This window comes from Oreochromis aureus, linkage group 14, assembly GCF_013358895.1.
Source record: "Oreochromis aureus strain Israel breed Guangdong linkage group 14, ZZ_aureus, whole genome shotgun sequence".
Classification (NCBI taxonomy): Eukaryota; Metazoa; Chordata; class Actinopteri; order Cichliformes; family Cichlidae; genus Oreochromis; species Oreochromis aureus.
In genome coordinates this window covers 22,826,280-22,849,493 of record NC_052955.1, presented here as the reverse complement: position 1 = coordinate 22,849,493, position 23,214 = coordinate 22,826,280, and the positions used below count along the sequence as shown (strand labels likewise).

Below are 23,214 nucleotides of genomic sequence, written 5' to 3'. Positions count from 1 at the left end.
GGGGGATCCGACTGCTGAGGGCATGTGGAATGTGGACTTTGCGGTTCATTGTTATTGTGTACATGAACCTGTGTAGCTGTGCAAGTGAATGGATCAAGAACTAAAACTGGCCAAAGCAAGACTGACTTAAACGGAACCTTCTATATATGCATCTTAGCATCTACATTGCAGCTTGCATTTTTCAGACAACAGCCATGCCCAAATAAGTGCTTTATTTTAAGAAATTGTATTTTTAATTTCAATATCAACATATTTTTTAAAATATATAGTATTGAAATATGATATTTAAGGGCAGTAGTTCTTAAAATTGTCACTCCATGACTTTAAAGGAGGAGTTTAAATGCCTGGGGGACAGAATCAGCTCGGTGAAGTTTCCAATCCACCCCACTGGACGGCTTTATCAAATCTGAATGAGTGCATCGATTTTGGACTTTTAAGTGTATTTTCATAGGATTTACAGTTTTTCCTGATAAAGAGCCCCCACATTGGCATCCATACTACAACAAAGAAATTAACTAACAAATGACATTTTTTTAAAAAGGACATTTTCAGTGAATTAACGAAAACTTTAGCTTTTTTAATTGCAGATAAGTCTGCAATGAGCTACCAGCTACCAGAACTTACACGCCTATCATTTAGTTTCACTGGTCCAGCCCACTTAAGATCAAAGTGGCCCATGATGTAAAATGAGTATGACTTCCCTGATGCACCCACTTATCGTCTTGTATAAAAGTAAAACAAATTCTATGATTTTCAATTATTTATACAGGTATTTTATTGAAATATTTACGTCAGTTTAGTTTAAAAATGAATTTTAACTGTTAGCTGCCGTGCCAGGGCAATGGCTAGAGCAAACAGTGCTTAGACAAGGAGCATAACATGCTGAGATTTTAAACACGTTGTCTGCCACTAACTATAGCTTCACATTGCCATTCATTTAACTTGCCACTATATATGATACATGTAGTCATTTCATTGCCCCAGCTATTGCACCAGCTACACAGCCAATAGGTAAAGATTTCTTTCCATATCTTCCACACCATCTATATTCACCCACCCTTTTGCTCATGGTGTTGCTTTGCCTACAAGAGTAAAAATAGCATCTGTGCTTAGAATTGCCAAAACAGTCTGCCTGCATAAGTCCTGGCACTGTCTCATTAAAATCATCTCATCTCTCATCTGAACACAGAATAAGCCACCTGTTACACAAGCAACCGCTAAAAAGGACAGCAGAGGAACGGGACAAATGCAGAAATGTGAAAACAACCCTCCAAGTGATTTAAAATCAAACAAATATCACTTATTTACCTAAATCACTGTTTTTTCTTCCTGCTCAAGGCTTTGCTTCGAGGTGGATGGGAAGAAATTTGTAGCCAAAATGATGAGAAACTAGCTTTCAGCTTCAAGGTGGATCAAAGATGTAAATATCTCATGACGTGCGGATACGGTAGACATGAATCTATAAAATGAATGTACCTCTTTGCAGCTTAAGCTCAAGACATACCTATGTCACTCACTCTACACAAACACACAATCACACATACACTGCGCAGCACCGTGGCTGCACTGATTAATCTCCTCTCTGTCGATTCTGTTTAGCGTCAGGGTGTTTGGTGCTATCGCTGGCAACCTGTGGAGACCATCCAATCGATAGAGAGCTGGATATAGCACACAAATCCCACTGATTAATTCTTTCTTGCAAACTGGAACCAATTCAAACCACACCTCTCCTGAGCAAAATCATTACAAGCCTGTGGGTGTTGATGTGATGACGTGGAACAGAGTTCAATACAAACAAAGTACTGCTGACACGCGACTAATTTTTTGGGGGGGAAATGAAAGACAAGACCGAGAAGTTCAAATTTAGCTATACAAACTCAGCCTTGACTTAGGACACAATGAACAAATCGGTATCTGGGGACATTTGCAACTATAAAGACAATAAAACTGTGGCCTTCTTGCACTAATTTAGAGGAAACACCTGAAACTTTCACATGATACCAAGACAGAACAAAGATTTAAATTTTTCCATGGTGCAGAAAGTCCTACGCTGGGACATGACAAAGAGTGCATGCTCTTCTATTCAGGCTAAACATGGATCAGTCTGCACAAAACTAAGCCACAGTTCAATGATCAAAACTCTAACGGCAGTGCCATTTTTCAGCCAGTGTTTTAACAGTGATACAGAATTTCAGCTGTTCCAACAGCACAAGTGCATCATGCTTGTTAACAATCTCTGTGTGTCTTTGGCAACAAAGACAGCACTTACGTCTGGAATTAAATCATGGCATGGTTAGATTTTTAGGATGTGTTGATTAATACATGACAATAGTGACCTCATTACTTAAAAACTTGGAATCTGTAGTTAATCTTCCATATATGATATCTTTACCTTCTCCTTGATGCCCGCTTGTGTGGTGTCAGGCCTGGTACGGATAGTAAATGGGGATGCAAGCCTCAGTAGGATGCCCTGGAATGAGGGATCCATCTTAGGTGAGACAATCTCAAAACAGTCCCTGAATGAGAGGCTCCGGTAAGTCTCTATACGAGTCTGTTTCCTCAGTCCTTCCCCAAGCTGCAGTAGCTCCATGTGAGGCCCCAGGACAAGGTGAAATGGAAAGGCACGGCAAAACGTGGCCAGGCCAATGCGCAGATCGCTGGGGTTGGTGGAGATCGAGAGGGGGGGTCGTTTAGCGGTCGCCGAGGCGGCGTTGGGGAGGGAAGAGATGCAAGGAGGGCTGGTCTCCTGGATTTGGAAGGAGAGGCAAACTGTCAGAGCAGTGGTCGGGAAAGGAGAGGGAGGGGATGGGGACGAGGAGGGTGAGGCAGTGGGGGACGCAGTCGGGGTCGGGGTCGTCGAGTCACAGTCTGTGTTTTCTGCATCTTTATTGGGCAACAAGGGAGTTAGAGGGGGCACCTCTTCCACCTCGACTTGTGAATGAAAGATACGCCTGGCAACAGCTCTGATCAACCCCGGCATGACCAACCCGACAACAGGGGCGGGGTTGAAGCAATGAAGAACCAATATTTTTCCTCCTCCATTTCTTTCTGCCTGATCTCCAACTTTGTCCAATTTTCTTCTCCCTTTGTCCTCCTCGCGGGGATCCTTACACTGGAAGGAGGGGCTCTCAGATGAGGCACGGCGCCCCGTAGAGGTGCGAATGTGTTCCAAAATGGCGTCAAAGCCATTGAAGAAATCCTGGAGGTTGCCACCCACAGCCCGAAGTACACGTTCATTTTCTTCAAAGCAGAGACCAAAGAACTCCTCTCCAAAATGCTCTCGCAGCTCACAGAACGGTACTCCTGGGACAGGGGGATGAGAAACACCAGTGTCAGCCATGCTGTATTTCACTCTTCTGAGGATGTAAACATAGTTTTGATATCGTAGACAGTGAACTAAACAGCTAAACTGTCTACATGTACACAATCAAATGGCTGTACTGACAGAGAAGTCTTAGCAACATATTGGAGAAGATACTCCCCTGTTTTTGAAGAAGAAATATGCACTTTAATGTTTTGATGCCTACACGAGATGATTTTCTGTTACAGCGGCAATTTATATAAAACCCAGCATTATCTTTGCTCCATGGTATGTTTAGACAGAGATTTAAATCCAGCAGAAAAAATCATTTCAGGGATATCGAGCAGAGAAAATCAGTATTTTGAGTAATCAAACATCAAAGCTGTGCTAAAATAATTAATACAGATAAAATAAAATAAACATGTCGGGTGCTTGCTGAGTGACAGAAAAAAAATGGGATTAAAAGATTAGAAAAAAGTCAAAGTGACATTTGACGTAAATGAAACCTCAAAATAGGATAAAACTGTAAAAAGAAATAAAATATGGAAGAAAATCCACAGAATTTGTGAAGTATAATTAAAGACATCAAAAGGTCCGAATAAACAGGCTCACAGAAAAACAAAACTGCGAACAGCACAGTCAGTGAATCCAGATTAGAGATTAATATAGTCTTCTGACGTCACAGAAGAAATTTTGGTACTCTTGTGGCTGAGAGTATATTCCAGTTGTCCAAGCAAAAGCCAAATCCTCTGTAGGCCTCAGTGTTTCACTTTATGTGATATAACTGCACAATCTAAACACTAATTAGTTCTCCTTTACTTGTTTTTTGTTCGCTCATTGTACAATGTCCTTGGCTGTTCTTGAAAAGCGCCTATAAATAAAATGTATTATTCTTATTTATAAGTTGAACCATGATACAGGTATCAGTTATTTATCAGTTGATTTGTACTCTTCTTCCAACAGTCATGTGCTCAGGATGATGACCAAAAGAATAAAATCACAGATAAAAGAGGCCTAAATGGGGTTTTCTAAATGTTTCCTTTAAAACAAATGGGGCACCTTAGTGAAATGCCATTAGTGATCTATGAGGAAGAGAAAGCTAATGATAGGACAACGCCTTAGCTTCTTAGCCTGCTGCCCAATGATGTGCAGCTCGATAAGTAACAATTCTGAGGCTTAAAACAACAGTTTGGGGGACAGCTGATAGCCTATAGCTACTGTTTTTCTCGGTGTGTTTTGTATTGTATTTGTTATTTAGTCTCATCTTTGTGGGAACACAGAAATCCTCAAACTAATCTTTACGGTCTTTTGAAGTCTTTTAATTCTTCATCACACAATCTTTGAACATTTAGTCGGCACAAAATTGGTGTGACACAGCTAAACATCAGTCCTTACCATTGGAAAATATGGCAGTGAAAAAGTCTGAGTATCAGCCAGTACCGATGTTTGACTAATAAATAATTGCATTCCTAATAAAAATCCCACTTGTCCTTTTCAAGCTGAGCAGCAAACACTGCAAAGACACAGGAGGACTCTCTGAAGCTAAAATAATGTATTACAAAAAAGCCACTGGGCTATAAAAAGACAGGATCCACTTTTACTATTAGGAGCATTATAAAATTACTGCCAGTTTAGCTGGGAAAGGAGAGGCATGGTGAGGACAAAAGTCTGAGTATAGACTATATGGATGTCACAGCTGGAGACCACAGCCGAGTACAGTTTTGACCAAGAGGTACATAAAACTTGGCTTGATTCGATTACAGAATCCATTTCCCTCCAAGTGTAAACTGAAGAGTTGAATCAGCCCAAAGCTTAGTTTAGAAATCATTCCTCAAATATCCCTGAGTGGATGTCTCTGACTTCAGCTTTTATTCTCACTGAAAATCGTTGGTGGGTTGGCAGCACAGAAACCAAAGAGTATTAATGAGCTGGATGCTTTTATCAGAAAGTGGCATAAAAAGAATGCACAAATGTGTTTCTGCTCATTACAGAAATTAAAGGATACGGTGGTTAGCACTGTTGTCTAACACCAAGAAGGTCCTGAGTTTGATTCCACCACCTGTGTGGAGTTTGCAGGTCCTCCCCACGTTTGTGTGGGTTCTCTCTGGGTACTCTAGATTCCCACAGTCCAAAGGCATGCAGTTAGTGAGGTTAGGTTAACTGGTAATTCTAAGGGTAGGATAGGCTCCCCCCGTGACCCTCACAAGGATAAGAGGATGGATGGTTTTATTTTGTACTGCTATCGCTAGAGTCAACGTAATGAACATAGTGGTGGTAATGGCTAAAACGCTGTTTTGAATTGGACCCATGCAGAGCCTACGGGTAGCTTTAAAAGCCATTGTCTACACATCATAGCTATATACTGTCACCAGGGGGCAGTGTCTGCAATAAGCAGTCTTTAAGCTAAACTGAGTGCAAAAAACATCGAAATGTGTCCACTATGAACAAAGTCTTTGCTTTTTATGCTACTTTTTTCCACTGTCACTTTCTTTCCTGTTAAGGCTCATTTTTTTAGCCGATAAGCATTCGACCTATGCACAGCGTCATCCACGTTGAGCGAGGTGTCACTGTTTGTGTCCCAAAACAGACACAAACACCATACTGTAACACCGGCTTACCTCAACACTGCAGAAAATCAGAACATTAAAAAAAACTGAAAAAAAGACTCAAAGGACGTACGAGACTGTAGATGGAGGCAGGAAGAGATCTTAGATGTAACAGAGGGAAGAAGAAGCTGTACTGAGTGACTCACCAGGACAGTGTGCGTGTGTGTGTGTGTGTGTGTGTGTGTGTGTGTGTGTGTGTGTGTGTGTTTCATGCTGGGCACTGGAGACAGTAGAAGCCCCCATAGTGAGTCATACAGTGTGTGGTGGTGTGTGTTTGCTTATCCTTGTAAATAGTTGTATATTTGCGACTGCATGCACACTACCCATGATACCGCATCTCCTTTAAAAGGGTTAGAAGTGTCTACAATGTATTTTCCAAGTCAAGCCTCTGGGGGATGGTTCTGTGTATGTACATGCACAAATAACTATGTTAATATTGAAGGACATGCAAATGGGGAGGGAAAAAAACACAAAAGCAGGATCTGTGGCAAACACACTCCCATCTACCTTTATCTCACATACTTACCCAGTATGGTGGCCATGTATTGGAGGATTTGTAGCACATCCTCCTCTGAACCAGAATTCTCTAGAAATGGGCATTTCTCCTCTCGCCTCTCCCCTCCAACTTCCTGACACCTGTAAAGGAAACAAACCAAACACATAAGTTATGGTTCATCATGAATGGTCTCTGTGATGAGAAATTACATTTGCACTATTTTGCCAAAGGTATTTGCTCATCTGCCTTCACACGCATATTAACTTGAGTGACATATGATGCTGGCCCACCCTTTGCAGCTTCAACTCCTCTGGGAATTCTTTCCAGAAGGTTTAGGAGTGTGTTTATAGGAACCTTTGACCACTCTTCCAGAAGCACATTTGTGAGGTCACACACTAATATTGGACAAGAAGGTCTGGCTCGCAGTCTCCACTCTAATTCATCCCAAACATGTTGTGTCGGGTTGAGGTCAGGACTCTGTGCAGGCCAGTCAAGTTCTTCCACACCAAACTCACTCATCCATGTCTTAATGGACCTTGTTTTGTGCACTGGTGTGCAGTCATGTTGGAAAAGGAAGGGGTCATCCCTGAACTGTTCCTACAAAGTTGGGAGCATGAAATTGTCTGAAATATTTTGGTATTCTGAAGCATTAAGAGTTCTTTTCACTGGAACTAAGGGGCCGAGCTTAACTCCTGAAAAACAACCCCACAGCATAATCCTTCTCCAACAAACTTGGCTCGGGACTTTCAATGATAATTGAGGACATATGTTTTTTAGCGTTTTCTGTGACCTGATGCATACCCTGCACAGGTTCATATTTGTTGATCACTTAGCAGAGCCAGCAGAAGCAGATGGACAACAGAGAGGCATGGAAAAATGCTGAAGGTCACCTCAACAATGCAAATAAGGAATGTTCTTATTTGTCTCCTTGTCAGATAGTTCAGAGGCCTTTTGCTCACAAGCTTATTCCCTAATCTTTATGCCACAATTACATGCACTGTGATGCTCTAAAATTAGAGGCAAGATGAATATTACTTGTGGGAATTCTGGTAATTACTTAATCAAGTACATTCAGTGAAGCAAGAAAATACCGAGCGACAACAACTGAGGCCAAAGTGTGAAAAGCAGAGTGGTCAGGAAAGTAAAAGAAAATAACAGTAGAAATCCAGGTCACAGTCCAGGGTCTGTATCAGTATGCAGCGTATGCTTCGTGAACAATGCTTACGTGTGTTACGCCCGACTGAAGCCTCTCCACTGTGTCTTACAGTTTTGACAGGGCAGGACGCCGAGAGAGCCCGAGACAAGAGGTGAAGGAGTGTGTGTCTATATATGTATGTGTGCGTGTGTTTGTCTGTCTTGCTTGTATGAGTGTGGCAGAAACAGAGGAAGAGAAGACAGCGGGGAGAATGGGAGATAGCAGAGACACGAGGAAGGTTCACAGGTTCTGAACAGGTGTGCGTATGAACATGTGTGACAGTGAGCCAAGTGAGAAAAACAAGAAAAAAGAGAGAGAATGAGCGGCGGGGATACCGAGACAAGACAGCAGAAAGACAGCAAGTGACAGAAGAAGTTTCCACGCACCGGAGGCCGATAAAAGAGAGAAAGAGAGACTGACTGCAAGCCAGCCTTACCTGATCTCCTGTTGTCTGTAGAACTGTAGAGTCCGCTGTAGAGCTTCCTGAACAGTCTGCGTCTGCAAGGAGAAGTGAAAAATATTAGAAAAGCATTTCTTTTTGTTTCTCCTCATCTGAATTAGTTTTTATGATAAATGGCATGGCCCTTTAACTTCACGCTCTAATTTACCAACCCCCAAATTTTAACCAATAAAAATTTGTTCACGATTCATTGCTGATCTTTCCCTTGGTATTACACCTCAGCTTGAAAACATGCGTGCAGATATGGACCCATTTTAAGATTTTTCATTTTCTTAACCAATTCTCCAGCTGTGCCAGCTGTCAGAGGATGACAGTCTATGCTTTATTTAGAATCACCAGCATGTCTTTAGTCTGTGGCCGTGTGGTTTTTCAGGGACACACGGACATTGATACAAACGTTTGACCAACTGTAAAATCCAATTGCATTTTGTTTTTGAAATCCATTGCTCTGATAGGATCACAATAATTTTGCTTATTAAAAGGCACAATAAGATGGCAAGATGATAAAATAACCAGGTAGTTTAAAAATAAATAAATAATAATAATATTTCAATAAAATTCTCAGTAGAGAGCCTGTTTAAAAAAAATTAACTGCTTTTTAAAAGAATCCACAGAGTCAGCTGAACAGGGTTGTAGTGGTAAACTGTTTCACAGCCTTGGTGCCACAGACTGAAAGGCTCTGTCCCCCTGGCCTTTAGTCGTGCACGAGGAACAACAAATTACAGATTCTGTGAATGAAGACAGCGAGCAGCAGCGTATTTTGTAAGAAGCTGAGATATATGATCTGGAGCCTGACCTGTACATTAGCACAAGAACTTTAAAACGAATAGGAGTGTTATGAGCTTGCTTGCTAGAATGTGTTAACAATCTGGCCGCAGCATTTTTAACAAGTTTTCGACAACATGTACTGAAAACAAAGACCTAATGAAATCACATTTCACTGATTCTATCCATCCATCCTCTTATCGGCTTATCCAGCCGGGGTTAGGCAGGGTCGGTATCTATTCCAGCTGACACCAGGGGAAGGGTACATCCTGGACGGCTCAACAATAATTTCAGTCCTTCTTCTCCTTCTTCTTCTTTTGTACAATGCATTTTCAAAACGTGATCCAGTCTGATATAAAAAATCCAATCAGATTACTTCTGATCAAGTCAGCCTTGATGTGTAACTGTAGCCAAGATAGATTAATATATAACAGGCTTTGTTTCCACTCAAGACCTTATGCCATGTCACAGTACAGCACAGGTGTGAATAACATTAATGATGGCTGAAGCTGTTTAAGCTGCCTCAGGTTTATGGTTGTGCAGTTCACTGTCCAATGGTCATGGCCTACCGGGATCCTGAAATAGGAATAATTAAAATTGATAGTGATATTAGGAACATCTGTCCTCTTCATATGACAAGTTAAAACATCTGATGTGACGGGGGGGGGGGGAGTACATGAGTAAAACTGCTTTTTCTGTTATGAATTTGATTTCCTACTAGTGACTGTCTAGCCTTGGGGGGGGGGGGAAATAACTAGCCTCCATCCAAACAGATTTTTTCTATTCCCTTTTATATTGTTATCATCCAAATTTCAGCAAAAAAACCCCCAAAACAACATTGTTAAATAAAAATGTCAAAATGACCATAACACACAATCAGATTAACTGTCCGTGTGCATGTGTGTACAGCTGCCGTGTTTTGCGTTACTGACAGCCTAAGCTTGAGAGGGCGGGTCCAATGTGATTATCTGTGGTACAGCTGAAATACAAGGCTGTAGTGACAATACTAGAACACAGCGTGCCAGCTGGAGAGGTCATTCTGAGGCCTCCACCCACTCCGGACAGTGTGTGTGTGTGTGTGTGTGTGTGTGTGTGTGTGTGTGTGTGTGTGTGTGTGTGTGTGTGTGTGTGTGTGTCTTGCAGACAGAGAGGGAATGACAAACATAAAGACTAGTGAGTTGTGAACATGCAGCACAAAAAACATGAGAAATGATGAGAGGTAGTCAGGGAACCAGGCTGTGTGTGCGTCATCAGGCGTTTTTAAAGGTGAACGCAGTTCTTTTATCATCAGGTCAAATGAGGGTTAGACATCATATTGTAGCTAACCTGCATGTTAGCTGCTTAAAAAACACCTGCTGACACAAACACGTTTTGTCACTTTTTAGCACCAGTCGACCGCACATCAGCAGAACTCACAGATGGAAATACACCCAATGGGCTGTACTTTTCAAATACCAATAGTGAAGAAAAACAACATACTTTCACTGTGTAGTCATACAAAGCTTTTATATACAGCATAGTTGTGTATGTATGTGTGTTTTTTGTCCTGTCTTCCTCTCATCATCCCCAACTGGTCACGGCAGACAGCTGCCCCTCCCTGAGCCAGATTCTGCTGGAGGGTCTTCCTGTTAAAAGGGAGTTTTTCCTTCCCACTGTTGCCAAGTTCTTGCTCAAATGGTTGGGCTTTACCTCACAACATAAAGCACCTTGGGCCAACGGCTCTTTTGATTTGGCGCTATATAAATAAAGTTGAACTGAATTAAATGTACGTACAGAACAGAACGAGTGTTTCTCATGACAGCTTTCATGAAGCTATTCACTGGCCACATCGCATTATAATAATACTTACTGTAAACCTGGCCAAACACACAGGCACACACTGGTTTCAGCCCTATACGTGCAAACCTACTGTACACACTCATGATCATTAGTCTACATTGTTGCATCCCTGGCATGTTTACTGTACACACATTAATCTCATTCAGTTACACAAAGGTGCTGAGATGGTAGGATTTGGTAAGCATCGAGTTACCAAATCAAGATGCCCAACTTGTTGCTGTGGGTTATTTAAACCCTCAGCTGGGAGCGACAGAACGATACTGAACGGGCGATAATGAACGTGTTAAATTGCATACTACATAAAATGAATTAAAAGAAATGTAAAAGTTGTTTATGAAGATGACTCTGTATCTGCCTCATTCCTCTTTTCCTCTGCTTTGCTTTCTCTCCCTTTGAGATTTAATCCTCCTCCTCCACATGAATCTCCCTTTTCTGTCTCTGTGTGTGACTGACTCCCTATAACCCACAAAGACACACATATACAGGCACATTGGACCTGCTCCTCCTTTTCTTCTTTGATTGCATTTTCCTCCTCCAAATTTCCATCAGAGTGAACTGGTGTGGTCATGATGGCCATGAAGCAGCGGCTACTGGTGCTTCAACATCGATGGAAAGCAGCCAACACCTCTAAAAAAAATAGAAAGCCGTACACCCCGATGAGACCCTACGCGATTAACTCAGCGTGAGATAATAAATGAGTGATGAGTAGTAAACCAGGTACAAAATGAAACAGTTCTGAACCAATCGTTGCATTTTATCTGGATTTTAAGGCTCTCTCGGAGAACAGTTCAGCAGTTAATGTGACTATAAAGCACGACAAGCGTAAGCGTAATGCAGCCAGTGTGTCAGACACGGCAGTAGAGTGAATATTTGATGACATCTAGCTGCTTCCTCTACAGAGGTTGAACGCACTCATTGTAAATCACTTTAGAAAAACGTGTCTGAACAAATGGATAGAAAGCAAAAACAAAACAGGTTTGAAAATTGTCACTACGAAGGTCGAACTACGCTTTGCGCAGAGGTTTGTTCAGATAAGGTTGCGCATCTGTTTATTTTGAACTGTCCTGTTTTCTTCTACACTTTTACATTTCAAACCAGCCTCTGGACATGAGTCGAATAAAGCAGCCAATTTCCCCAACACGGAGGTCTGCACAATGCATGGTTGACATTTGGGAGTTGTGTGTGTGTGTGTGTCAACTCGTCTGCAGGCCTCCTCCAGCCTGCATTTAACCACAACACTCTTCTCCGAAACGGCTTGTGGAGATTTTTCTTGTATATTTAAGGGAAACAAAATCTCAGCTTGCAGAGGTGAGGTAAACTCTGGTCACTTGGGGACAACTACGCAGGAATAAAAGTCAATCCAAAGGAACGCATCCAGTGTAAGGCCTTTAGTAAGTCAGTAACAACCTTCAGCCTTGATTACTCACAGGCCCATTAGCTGTTAAAATACTGTTATATGTCACAATTGCAGCTACTCAGATCCAGTTTCAGTAAAAAACAAAAATGTATCTGAACAAACACAGAGTTCATGACTTGTGCTTTTTTGTATACTTGGTACCTTTGTGTGTGTGTCTGTGTGTGTGTGCCTGTGTGTGTGTGTGTGTGTGAGCCATGCTCTGCTTGTAGGTGGTGCTGTCAGCCATCACGTCTGCTAAACCTGTCTGCCTTAGCTGCTAGACTAAGGAGGACATGTTCATCTTCTAAAAAATGTAATTTAACAGTAAAAAAACAACAATTTGATTTAAATAACAGCTGCATCTGATGTGATTATTGATTGTTTGGATTGTGATAGACTGTGTGGAATAGGAGATTGTGCTAATATTGACATGACAGCATCACACAGGTATTGCAGGCTGCATATCCATGAGGTTCCACCACATCTCAAAAGTGCTCTGTTGGATTGAGATCTGATGACTGTGGAGCTCATTTAAGTACACTGAAGTCACTGTGGTGTTCAAGAAACCAGTATGAGATTAAGTGCTTTGTGACATGATGCTCAGCTGGTACTGTGGCAAGAAACCCAGAATTACACCACCACCACAAGACAAGATGGATTCATACTTTTATTTTGTTTGCAGCAAATTCTGACCCTTCACCTTTCATCCCTATTCTAATGCTCAGATTGAACTTCAGCAGGTCGTCTTGACCGTGTCTACATGCCTAAATGCACTGATTTTCCGCCACTCGACTGGCTTAGATATCTGCACAAATGAGCAGTTAACCTCTTAAGCACCCATGCACCCAAAGATGGGAGCAAAAGGGAGGAGATCGTGGAGATCAGAAAACTGCTGGAGGCTTAACAGCTTAAAGCAGTGTGCCTAATAAAGTGGCCAGTACGTTTATTTATTAAAATATGAAGATTCCTCCACCAATTTGAATTAGCAGAGCCAGTACTTCATGACTCCTTATACAATATAAACGTGGGTAAAGTCACCAGAAGGTGACAAACTCATCATGAAGAAATCCACAGGGGAGAAGATGACAGACAGCAGCAGGAAGGTAATCATATAATTAATTAATTATGTAACACATACAACAGGTGATCGATATTTGTAAGCAGTGTAGCTTCCAGCAACACTGATCTACTTTTTAAGGATTTACACTCTAGGACATACCCTAGAGTTTCACTTTTTTCATATCTGTGACCAACACTCAGGGCTGATCAGCATTACAGGCCACAAAGCTAATGGCCACCCTTCATGTGTGTACACGAAACTAAGAGCACAAGAAACAAGGAGAGCATTTGACCACATGTAATTGTGGGTGAGCACGGATGTATCTGTGTGTGTTATTTCTTCTAGGTCAGTGTGAAGACAACCACAGAGAGCATGCTCTGTTCCGTCAGTCACGGTCCAGTGCAATCAGTCGTCGACACTGCTTCTGCACGCACCCATTGTGTGCGTGAGCAGAGTTTGTGTGAGAGGGAGAACAAAAAAGATAATAAACAACGTGTTGTTTGATCAGTCAGTGAGTTAATTTGCATACGTATGTTGCTACTTACGACTCCATTTTAATCCCTCCCCATTGCTGTTTCTATCCCTCCCTACATTTCCATAGTAAAGAAACGTGGTAAGGAGACGTTTACTCCATGGCTTTTTGGCAGAGCTGCTCTAACACACAAATACCCATCAGACCTTGGACATTTTCCCTTTTTCTGTGATCAAAGCACATCATAATGACCCTTATGCATGCCAAACTGTTGCATGTAATTGCAAAAACAAACCACATACATGCATGTAAACACACACACACACACAGTTCCACAGAGTCACCCACATGTACAGCAAATGCTGGATATTACCGTCATTGAGTGTTATACTAATCAGTCTTTAAGTGTTCCCTCTTCCCTATTTTTTCATAGATCTATTAAAGATCAGGGCCAGTAAGAGCTGCAGCTGAGAGTTGAAGCTGGCTCTCACTGGTCCTCTCCAATATACACCAACTATGGGTTTTTTCAGCTATGCTATTGAATATTGTTATTTTGCGAGGTTATGCCTGGCCATTGAAAAAGAAAAGAAAAGCAGACAATCGCTGCTCTTCTGCATCGATTTCACCACAACATCTATTTCTCGCAGGAATGGGAGCACGAGAGCTGAGTGTTTGCAATTTGGAGAAACCTATTCCCACAACCTACCGTAGCCTGATGAAAACACAGGAGTGCTCTTGTTCCGTGGAGTACACACAGATCTTGTAACCATATGAGAGCAGATTAGAAGCAAAGACTGTTATGTATTGTATACCTAATGGTCATCTATTCAGCTATTATACTTATCTCTGTCCAAGTGGAACAAGATGTTACTGCTGGGATGACGAAGCATCCCAGCAGTAACATCTGACAAAGCTTTATTCTTCATTAGTCACCCAACAGACCACAAACAAGACAAGACTATAGAGTGCTGCTGCCTTCATTTTCACCATTTCAGGCCATCTTGACTGTCAAGAAAAAAAATTCCCCATTACATCCATGTCTTTAATCCCTAAAATCTACTCAGGGATAAAAGGAACAAGGACTGTGAAGTTTAAGGTTTTTTTTTAACTAAAAACACTGAACCTAGTGCCGGTACCAAAGGGAATCAAGCATAGGCTGCATATAAACAATGGACAACGCCACTGACATTTGTGGACTTACATTTTGATGATTTGAGTTGACCTCATCACCATCACAACTCCCATGAACATGATTGGGAGACACAATAATCGAAAAACAGTCACACCAGTGCTGTATTCTGTATGTTTACTCCTGGGTAAACATACAGAATACTCCTATCATTGCTATGCTGAATTTTACTGTTAAGCCCAACAACCTCAACAGCCTCTTCTACCTCACGAATGCTTCACCGCTGCTACTAATCGGATGGCTTCAAATATCCTCCAGTCCAATCTCGGGCAAAAAAAAAGGTTTTCAGGTTCAGTCCTGACTGCTACTCTAAGCTGGTCAGGTGTAAGCAATATCAAATTTTGATTTTGACTCACATCTAAAAGCTTATCCAGTCCAGATTCTTACATCTAAGAGCCGCCTTCAGCTGGTCTGCTTTTCACTTCTCTTTATGCTTCTCTTCACTGGTTTCCATTAAAGCTCAGAATCTGTGTTACAATTTTATCAATAACTATTAAAGTCCTACATGGCCATGCTCCTGCTCCTATATAGCAGACCTACTGAGCCCGGCTTCTCTGATCATTCGATCGGGACCTCTTAACTGTTACACACTCTATTTTAAAACCAGAGGCGATCGCACTTTTTAGGTTGCAACACCTAAAACTTAGGATCAGCCGTCCTCAGCCCTGAATGCTGAAAACTGCTGAAAATTCATTTTTATAAACTGTCTTTTCCTTAATTTTTATATTTTTGGCTTTGGTTTGAGTCTAATACGCACATGGAAGTATGCATGTGGGACTGGAAGTATGACCTTATGTTTGACTGTATGCTGGGAAGTGAAAACTTATTTTTAATGTGTGGTTTTATCCAAACACTGTTGCACTTTGTAATTGTGTGTTTTTAAAAGGGCTGTAAACATAAGTAATGTAGAATGAACATCACGCTGTATTCAGTAAGACTTAAGTAGGTAAAGCTATAAACTCGTTAAGGAGGTGTTTACTGAGGTGCTAAATTACGACAGGAAGAGTCGTCTTTAGTCTTGGACACGTTTGTTTTTGCAAAACAGACAAGTCACGGTTTGCTGGTTATTAGCAGAAAAAACACCACAAGTTTAAGACAATTTTGCATTAGAGCATATCAGGACCTGGAAGTTAATTCCATATTTTACACACAGTCTATGGAGTCAATATGGCACTCCATTTATCACTCCATCTTCTTTGGTTTATTCAAGTCACAGTCATGGGAGCACTGGAGCCGATCCCAGCTGTCATAGGGTGAGAGGCAAAGTAGACCCTGGACTGTCTCCGACCTGTCTCAAGTCTCAGCAGCACACTTTGTGGCTCAAAGTCTTCAGCTTGTGTCTGATTTACTTCCCACTCATGTTAAACCATGGCCAAACCATCACAAACTACTAGATTTTCAGCATGAAACTGCAAAGTCACAAACCAATGACCAAATACTCAGGATAGGTACATATTTCACTCACAACACAGCAAAAGGATTACTCTTGGGCTGATTTTGTAGTTTTCAGAGTTGGGCAATGTCTACTGAACTCCTTTATGACGACATTTACAGTAACAATAGTATTTTTAAATTATTTGTATGCGCCTAAACTAAAAGATGTTTTTACTGAAACACTGTGGCTAAATAAGCTTCCTTTATACTTGAGTAAATCAGGCAGAAGGAGACATTCACGACAGTCATCCTATTCCTCGAATTGTTTTATTCCCCAGTGTACTCGTAGCATGCACATTTTTCCGGTGCTTACAAATATCTCTGGGAAATATCTTCTCTGTCCAGACAGAAGTTTGGAGTAGGCGAGTGCTTAAAACCAGTTTTAAGGCAGCAAAAAGCAACATTATGGTGACATTGATAATATGCAAATACCTTAATATCATAAGTATTGGAGATTGTGGTATAATTTATTTAAAAGCTGATGTCCTCTCCCCAAATGGTACTTTTGTTTTGTCCACATCTTTGACATCTGTCTGTCCATCTGTTTACTTATTTTCTATTGTTGAGTAACTACAGAACAACAGATGCAATCAAATCCCGAACCGATGTACCATCGCGAGGGACAGTCCAATAGCAGATTCCCTAATAACACGCCATCCATCACAATCGCACTCAGTTCTAATAGCGGTTTTATTGTATTACAGCCTGTCACACAACTGAGACACGCAGACACAGCAGCAGGCTCATTCGCCACACTCCCCACATCCTCGCATACACACAGACGAGCCATGGGCATCGCTCTCTCTCTCTGTCTCTCTCTAACTCACAACAACATATTTATTATATAATCAGCCAGATGATTCAGGCTATCAGAGGTGAAGGATGAAAAGAGGCTTTTTTTCGTAGACAGCACAGCACACATCCTGTCATGATGTTAGAAAAGACATTGTCTGGGTTTTTGGGAGTAACACACTAATGTGGAGAGGCTTGAATGTTGTTGTTGGGTTGTTTTTGTTCCTGAACTTTGGAGACATCTCTGAGGAGTGAAATAAATGCATCAGGATATTTGATCTTGCTGGTTTTTAAATTACAGGCTTCATCTTCAGGAGACCTGATTTGGTCAGTAATGGACCTAATTATATGACAAACAAGGCATTTCTAATGATTTTTAGAAGAATACTCTATCGTTTTCACAAATTCACACACACTTTAAGTCCCAGATGTGACCTATATTCTGACTGCAGGAGGCAAAATGCACTTAAAGCACCGCAACTTTCTTTAGAAACATGTTAAAGACAATTGATGAGGTCACGGTGAAGCTTTTTCACACTGGTTTGAAATCCTACCGTGGGTGAGGTCAGCCGCCTCAGGCTCTCCCCCAGCGAGTCGAGGTTCACCCTTCTCCTCCTGGTGACCCTCTTGTGGGGTCCGCCGGGTGCTTGCTCCTCACCTGCCGGGCACACGGTCCTTTCGGCGGGGCTGCGGCCGTTCCAGAGCACCGCTCTGTGGGAGGAGGGGAAGGAAGAGAAGGGGCACCCTCGGGTCTCCTCCGCCGGCTCCAACCCGCCGTCCCCTCCGTCTCCCCCGGGGCTTTCGAGCCCACAGTCCGAGCCCACCGAGCTGCTGAACGACTCGGAGGAGATCTTGCGCGACGACGAGGACATGGTGCTGGTTGTGCTGCTGAGAAGAAGAGGAGGAGGAGGAGGATGGTGATGATGATAACAGTGGCGGTGTTGAGGATGAGGATGATGCTACAGTCGGCTCCGTACCACGTCCACCTGTACACCGGGGAGTCATCAGATAGTGAGGGAGGGGGGGGGGGAGGTGAGAGGGCTGGCTGGTTGAGAGGAAAGGCTTGTGTGTATGTGTGATTATGCGCGCATGCTGTGTCAGTGTGCGGGTGAGATAATGTCCAGTCCTGCCCGTGTCTGTGTATGCATATGAGACGCGTCTGCCTGCGTGTGAGACTCGGGGTAAGAGAGAGAGAGGAGGGGGTGAGGTCGACCGAGAGCGAGAGCACTAACGGCACGCAAACATTTATGAAGGGGGAGGGTATCACCTCTTTAAAACCGTCCTCCGTTACCCCCCTAAAAAACGTCCTTCTCGCCGCTCCCCCGGGTGGCCAAACACTCCAGCGGATGCTTCCGATTAAAAATGAGGAGCGGAAGAATTCATCACGCCCGGCAACAGTGTTTATTTTTAATAAAAGATGCAACTATTTTGAAGCATATGTCCCCCTAATTGCCGAAACTGCAGAGCATAATGCGCTGGTCCACCGATAATCCAAACACATGGTAATTATTCCTCTTGCACGCGGGAGATTTTAACTGCATCAGAAAAAAATGTAGCGTATCTCCCTGTTTTTTTTTCTCCTCACGCTGCCCAGAAATCCCCAAAGTCACCGCATATGTGAGATGCGTCTGCTTCCCCCTCTCTCCTCCTCCTCCTGCTCTTAGTCCTCTGCGACAGCGGTTCTCTTGTCGGTCCTCCAGCAGCTAACCGCACTCCGGGCATTCCTCCATCTTTTTATTTCAGCTCTTTCACCGCAGCTCCTTGGCCCTTTTTTGTTGCTTTAAGAAGTGGCCGGAGTAGAGGTGAGCTAGAAAGGTAAAAGCGCGAGAGAGTGAGCGCGAGAGGTGAGCCAGCAGCAGCGGCACGCGCCAGCGGTGCTTCTAATCTGCGATGCACGCGCTGTGAAGTACGCGTCAACGCGCTACTCTGCGCTGGAAAACAAACCAGAGCCAATCGATAGACAGACGGAGTTGGGCAATGTCATAGTTTTTGTACTTTATTTTATTTTTGTATTACATTTTTTATTTATTATTATTTTTATTTATTGTTTATTATTATGTCTTTCGTATTAGGAATTACAGCCATTTTAATAGCCCCCCCCCCCGCCCAACAAAACACACACACACTCACGCACACATTGGACAAAAGTAATTGGACAATAACAAACTGACACAACTGAAGAGCAGTTCACTAGTCAGTAGGTCGCTGGTTCGCTTCCTGACTGCTCCAGCCTTCATGGGATGTTAGATAGACGCACTGAAAACAGTGCTTGTGTGAAGGAGGTATGTTGTATAAAGTGCTCGGGAAAAGCGTTAAATGAAAAGGCGCCAAGTGAGGGCTGTTCCCTAAAATAGCTAGCAAAAGTAGCTCATAAGATTATAAAGGGACCTGGGCTTCCATTTCAGTGAGTGCGGGAAACACATCCCCCACGCAGGATTTCCTACCAATGCTTTGAATGCACCGGATAGTCTTCAATAAACTCTAAATATTAAATAATACAGAATCAGTATTGATCATTTTTATCCAAGCACTGCCATTTTCACTTTCAATAAAATAGATTGAAATCACTATGGCTGTTGTGTTTTCAGATCTTAAGTAAAAAGTGTCATTACATTGCATGAAAGCAGATGATTTCTCCAAAAACAAAAAGCAAAAATACATGCTCTCTGAAACAGTAATTAAAGACGAATCATCTATTCACTCATTTCAAATAGGCTATTTATACATTCTCAATTGATCTGTAGTTCAAAATGTGTTGTAGACCCTACTATGAATGCGTGTAATATGAACAGCATGTAAAGTATTAAAGACAATCATTTTGTTTAAAATTATGTTAGTTTGTCTATTTACTTTTGAGCATCCGGAAAAGGGTGGAAACTATAAAAATGGTTGTAATTAGTACACAGTGAATGCAATACTTTTACATTAAATGAATTAAAGATGGAAGTCTCCATACTGTCATTTACATGGTTTTATAATTGTGAAATCTTGGCAGACAACAGTCTGCTCCTCAATTAACTAACAGGAAATAGCACTCGAGCAGCATCTGATTGTAATCAAACAACAGCCATGGTCAATAAGCCAGGTCCGTGGCAATGTGCCAGATATGTTCAACACGGGTTTACATGGACAAACATGGCTCTAAAGGGTGATAATGGAGCTCGCGGCAGTGGCACATGCTTGCTGTATCTGATCAGAGGACAGAATGACGCTCAGTCTGGCGCTAACAACAGTCACGACCTTGACCTCTATTAGCAGATCATGTTCATTAATGGCCCCAGTGGACCAATCAGAAAGACACTGAGTCAGACAGACATAGTGCATGTGTGTGCTCACACACCCTAACACAATTTCCTGAAGGTGCGCACTAATTCATTTGACTTTCTGGAGCAGCATGACCCCAATCCACTGCATATCATTTTATTTTTTCTCTTCTCTCTAACGCACACCCACACACTTTCTCTTGTGCATAGACAACCCCCCCCCCACACACACACACACACGAACGCCTTCTTTTTCTTTCCTTATCGGTCTGCATCAGTCTGCCATCCATCAGTAATAATGTGGGCATTTAATAAAGCCAACACTACAATAGAATAAATGATGTTCCAAAGGAGATAAGCCTACTAGCTGAGAGACTGCCTTGAGCTGGCTGCCAGCCATCTAAAGCTAAGTACAGACAGGGCAACAGATCACTGACTGTGCTATCATGGAAGCAGAACAGATAGAAAGGGCAACTCTTGAAGTACTGTGGTAATCTTCTTCAATAGGCACATGTAACACGGATGCCATTAGACAATAGAAATGAAATAATGGATGAAGCAATCCAACCTTGAGTGTCCTTGGCACAGCTCCTCGCTTTTCCTACAGAATTAAAAATGGATTGATGGATGCACAGTATGTGTTTGCAATGGTGGATGGACGGACTGACAGATGAGGTCGGGCAGGAGTCTACATGGCATATGATGTGATCTGTGGTGAGAGCGGGGAGCAGGGGGAAGACAGTCTGGAGAGGTGGAGGTACGCACTGGAGAGAAGAGGAATGAAAATCAGTAGAAGTAAAACAGATTACATGTATGTGAATGAGAGGGAGACATGTGGAAAAGTGAGCATGCAAGGAGAAGAGGTAGTGAAGCTAGTGAGTTTCAATCTTCCAAAGGAACAGACAGTGCATAAGAGGGGTAAAGGCATGCAGGGCGGAGTGGGTGGAGAAGAGTGAATTTATGAAAATGACTAAAAAGCATCTTGTGATGATTTTTAAGGCAACAGCCAACCTGGAAAATAAATAGTTTTAACTCTTCATATGGGCGAAGTTACAAGTACATTAAAAATGCATAAATCTGAGTGACAGGATCTTAAAAGATGAAAGGGAAACCTTGCACCATGGCCCTTTCTACTCAGACCACATGTGTCTTCTGATTTGACCTCAACTACGATCCCTGGAAAGTTGTGCGTCTGTATCTTGCATGACTGATGAAATCTATCTGCAGAAAAGACAAAGGCAGAACTATAAACTGCCACAACGGCCCACTCAAAACCAGCTTTCCAGTAGTTCCTTCCACAGTAGTGCACACCAGCAGACTCAGAAGGTAAAAACAAATACCAGCCATACTGTCACACAATTTAACCAGTACAGTACAACACTGCACACACAGGTACATGAGGGTTAAAACATAAGAAAGAAATGAACTAGCATATTCTACATGCATAGTCACCTATCATCTGAGGTACAACCTAACATATTGACAGGGAATCTAAAACACACAGAGACACACACACACACACAGAGAATGAAAAGTATTAAAATCCATACTTGTGAAATGGAGCAAAAACCCACATATAGACAAAGCCACACAGGAAACAGCATCACTGAGTTTAAGCCAGTAGAAGATGAAATGTGTGTAGTTATGGAATGCATGAAGATAAGAAAGGTTCAGGCCCATGGCACACACCAGTGAGTCATGCCTTTAAGATCCTTTCGTTCTGCTGCGTGTGTCTGTAGCGAGCGCTGCTAAGCAGGCATGTCGGTTTCAATTTTGTGACGCAGAAGACATACACTCATATTATTGTCTTATCTCTCTGTCAAATATCTACCTCCTGTCTATACTGAGGCAGAGTGAGTGGGGGTGTAAATGAACCAAAAGCTACAGCAGATGCAATAGGATGGTGCCGGGGATTTGCAGAATAACAGGAGTCAGGCCAGCTGAGGCAGAGATGGGAGAAGACAAATGGCTGATTTGGTCATAAATCTGCCAGAAGCCAATCTAATTGGCCATAACCGTACATCACTCCACGCCACTCTGATGCTATTAACCGTGAAACTGTGCCTCTCTGACACATGCACAATATAAACAACCTGCTTTACTGGTCATGAGGATGGTTTTTTAATAAGTACAACCAGGGTTAAAGAGTAGGAAATTGCATAAAGGAGTATGTTATAGATTTAGCCAAATTTCCACGTAAATGACAGGAATGTGACCCGACCTTTGATTTCATGTATTAAGTGATGGCTTTGTTTTTCTTTTTGTCGGGTGCATCACGGTCATGGTGGCAAGTGCAGCATATTAATGCCAAAACAGATGCACATAGAAAAAACAATAAACAACACACAGATTATTGATCGCTCATAAAAACAATAATAACACATAACACTGCCTTTTCAGGGAAATGAAATTTTGTCAGTGCTCACACTACAAGTAAGGGGCAATCTCCCTGGTCTCATAACACACCTGATTTCTCTTAATAAAAGTGCAGTCCAGTGCCGTCTGAGGAGTATTTTAATAATGTTCCTTATTAAAGAAAGAGTCTCTTTTCTGGGTACCCACAGGTTAAAAATGTAAGGAAAAAAGAACTGGAGGGACTACAGTGAGGTACCCAGTCACTCTGTCCATCTGTATAAATGGACGGGTCCTTATATAGTGCTTTTCTATAATAATCTGTGACATATACACAAATACTGCAAAATCAAATCTTCCTCTGTGTGATTCTTTGAAATTCAGCACTAACCAGATGTGCAGATGCACCAAACAGTATCTCAGATGAAACCTGAAACTAACAGGGGTCACTGAAGCAGCGAGCCAATAAGAAAGACAATATTCTAACCGAAAACCTGCCAAGGTTGCATGCTGGGGCAATGCTGCCCACTGCTCATGAGAGGCATGTATCCACAACAGACTAGGTCTAAAGGTTGCAATGCTCTGACATGAGTG

At 42.2% G+C, this 23,214-nt stretch overlaps 1 protein-coding gene across 1 annotated transcript in view; it reads right to left on the bottom strand.

Moving 5' to 3' along the window:
• gucy1a2 (guanylate cyclase 1, soluble, alpha 2) overlaps positions 1-18,927 on the bottom strand; it is a 44,874-nt gene extending 25,947 nt beyond the window's left edge. The window contains exons 1-4 of the mRNA XM_031743322.2: positions 17,560-18,927; positions 8,035-8,096; positions 6,434-6,543; positions 2,393-3,303 (exon numbers count right to left, since the gene is read on the bottom strand). Coding sequence (XP_031599182.1) covers positions 2,393-3,303; positions 6,434-6,543; positions 8,035-8,096; positions 17,560-17,877 — 1,401 coding nt within the window. The 5' untranslated portion in view covers positions 17,878-18,927. The remainder of the gene's footprint in view (positions 1-2,392; positions 3,304-6,433; positions 6,544-8,034; positions 8,097-17,559) is intronic.
• Positions 18,928-23,214: the final 4,287 nt, after the last annotated feature.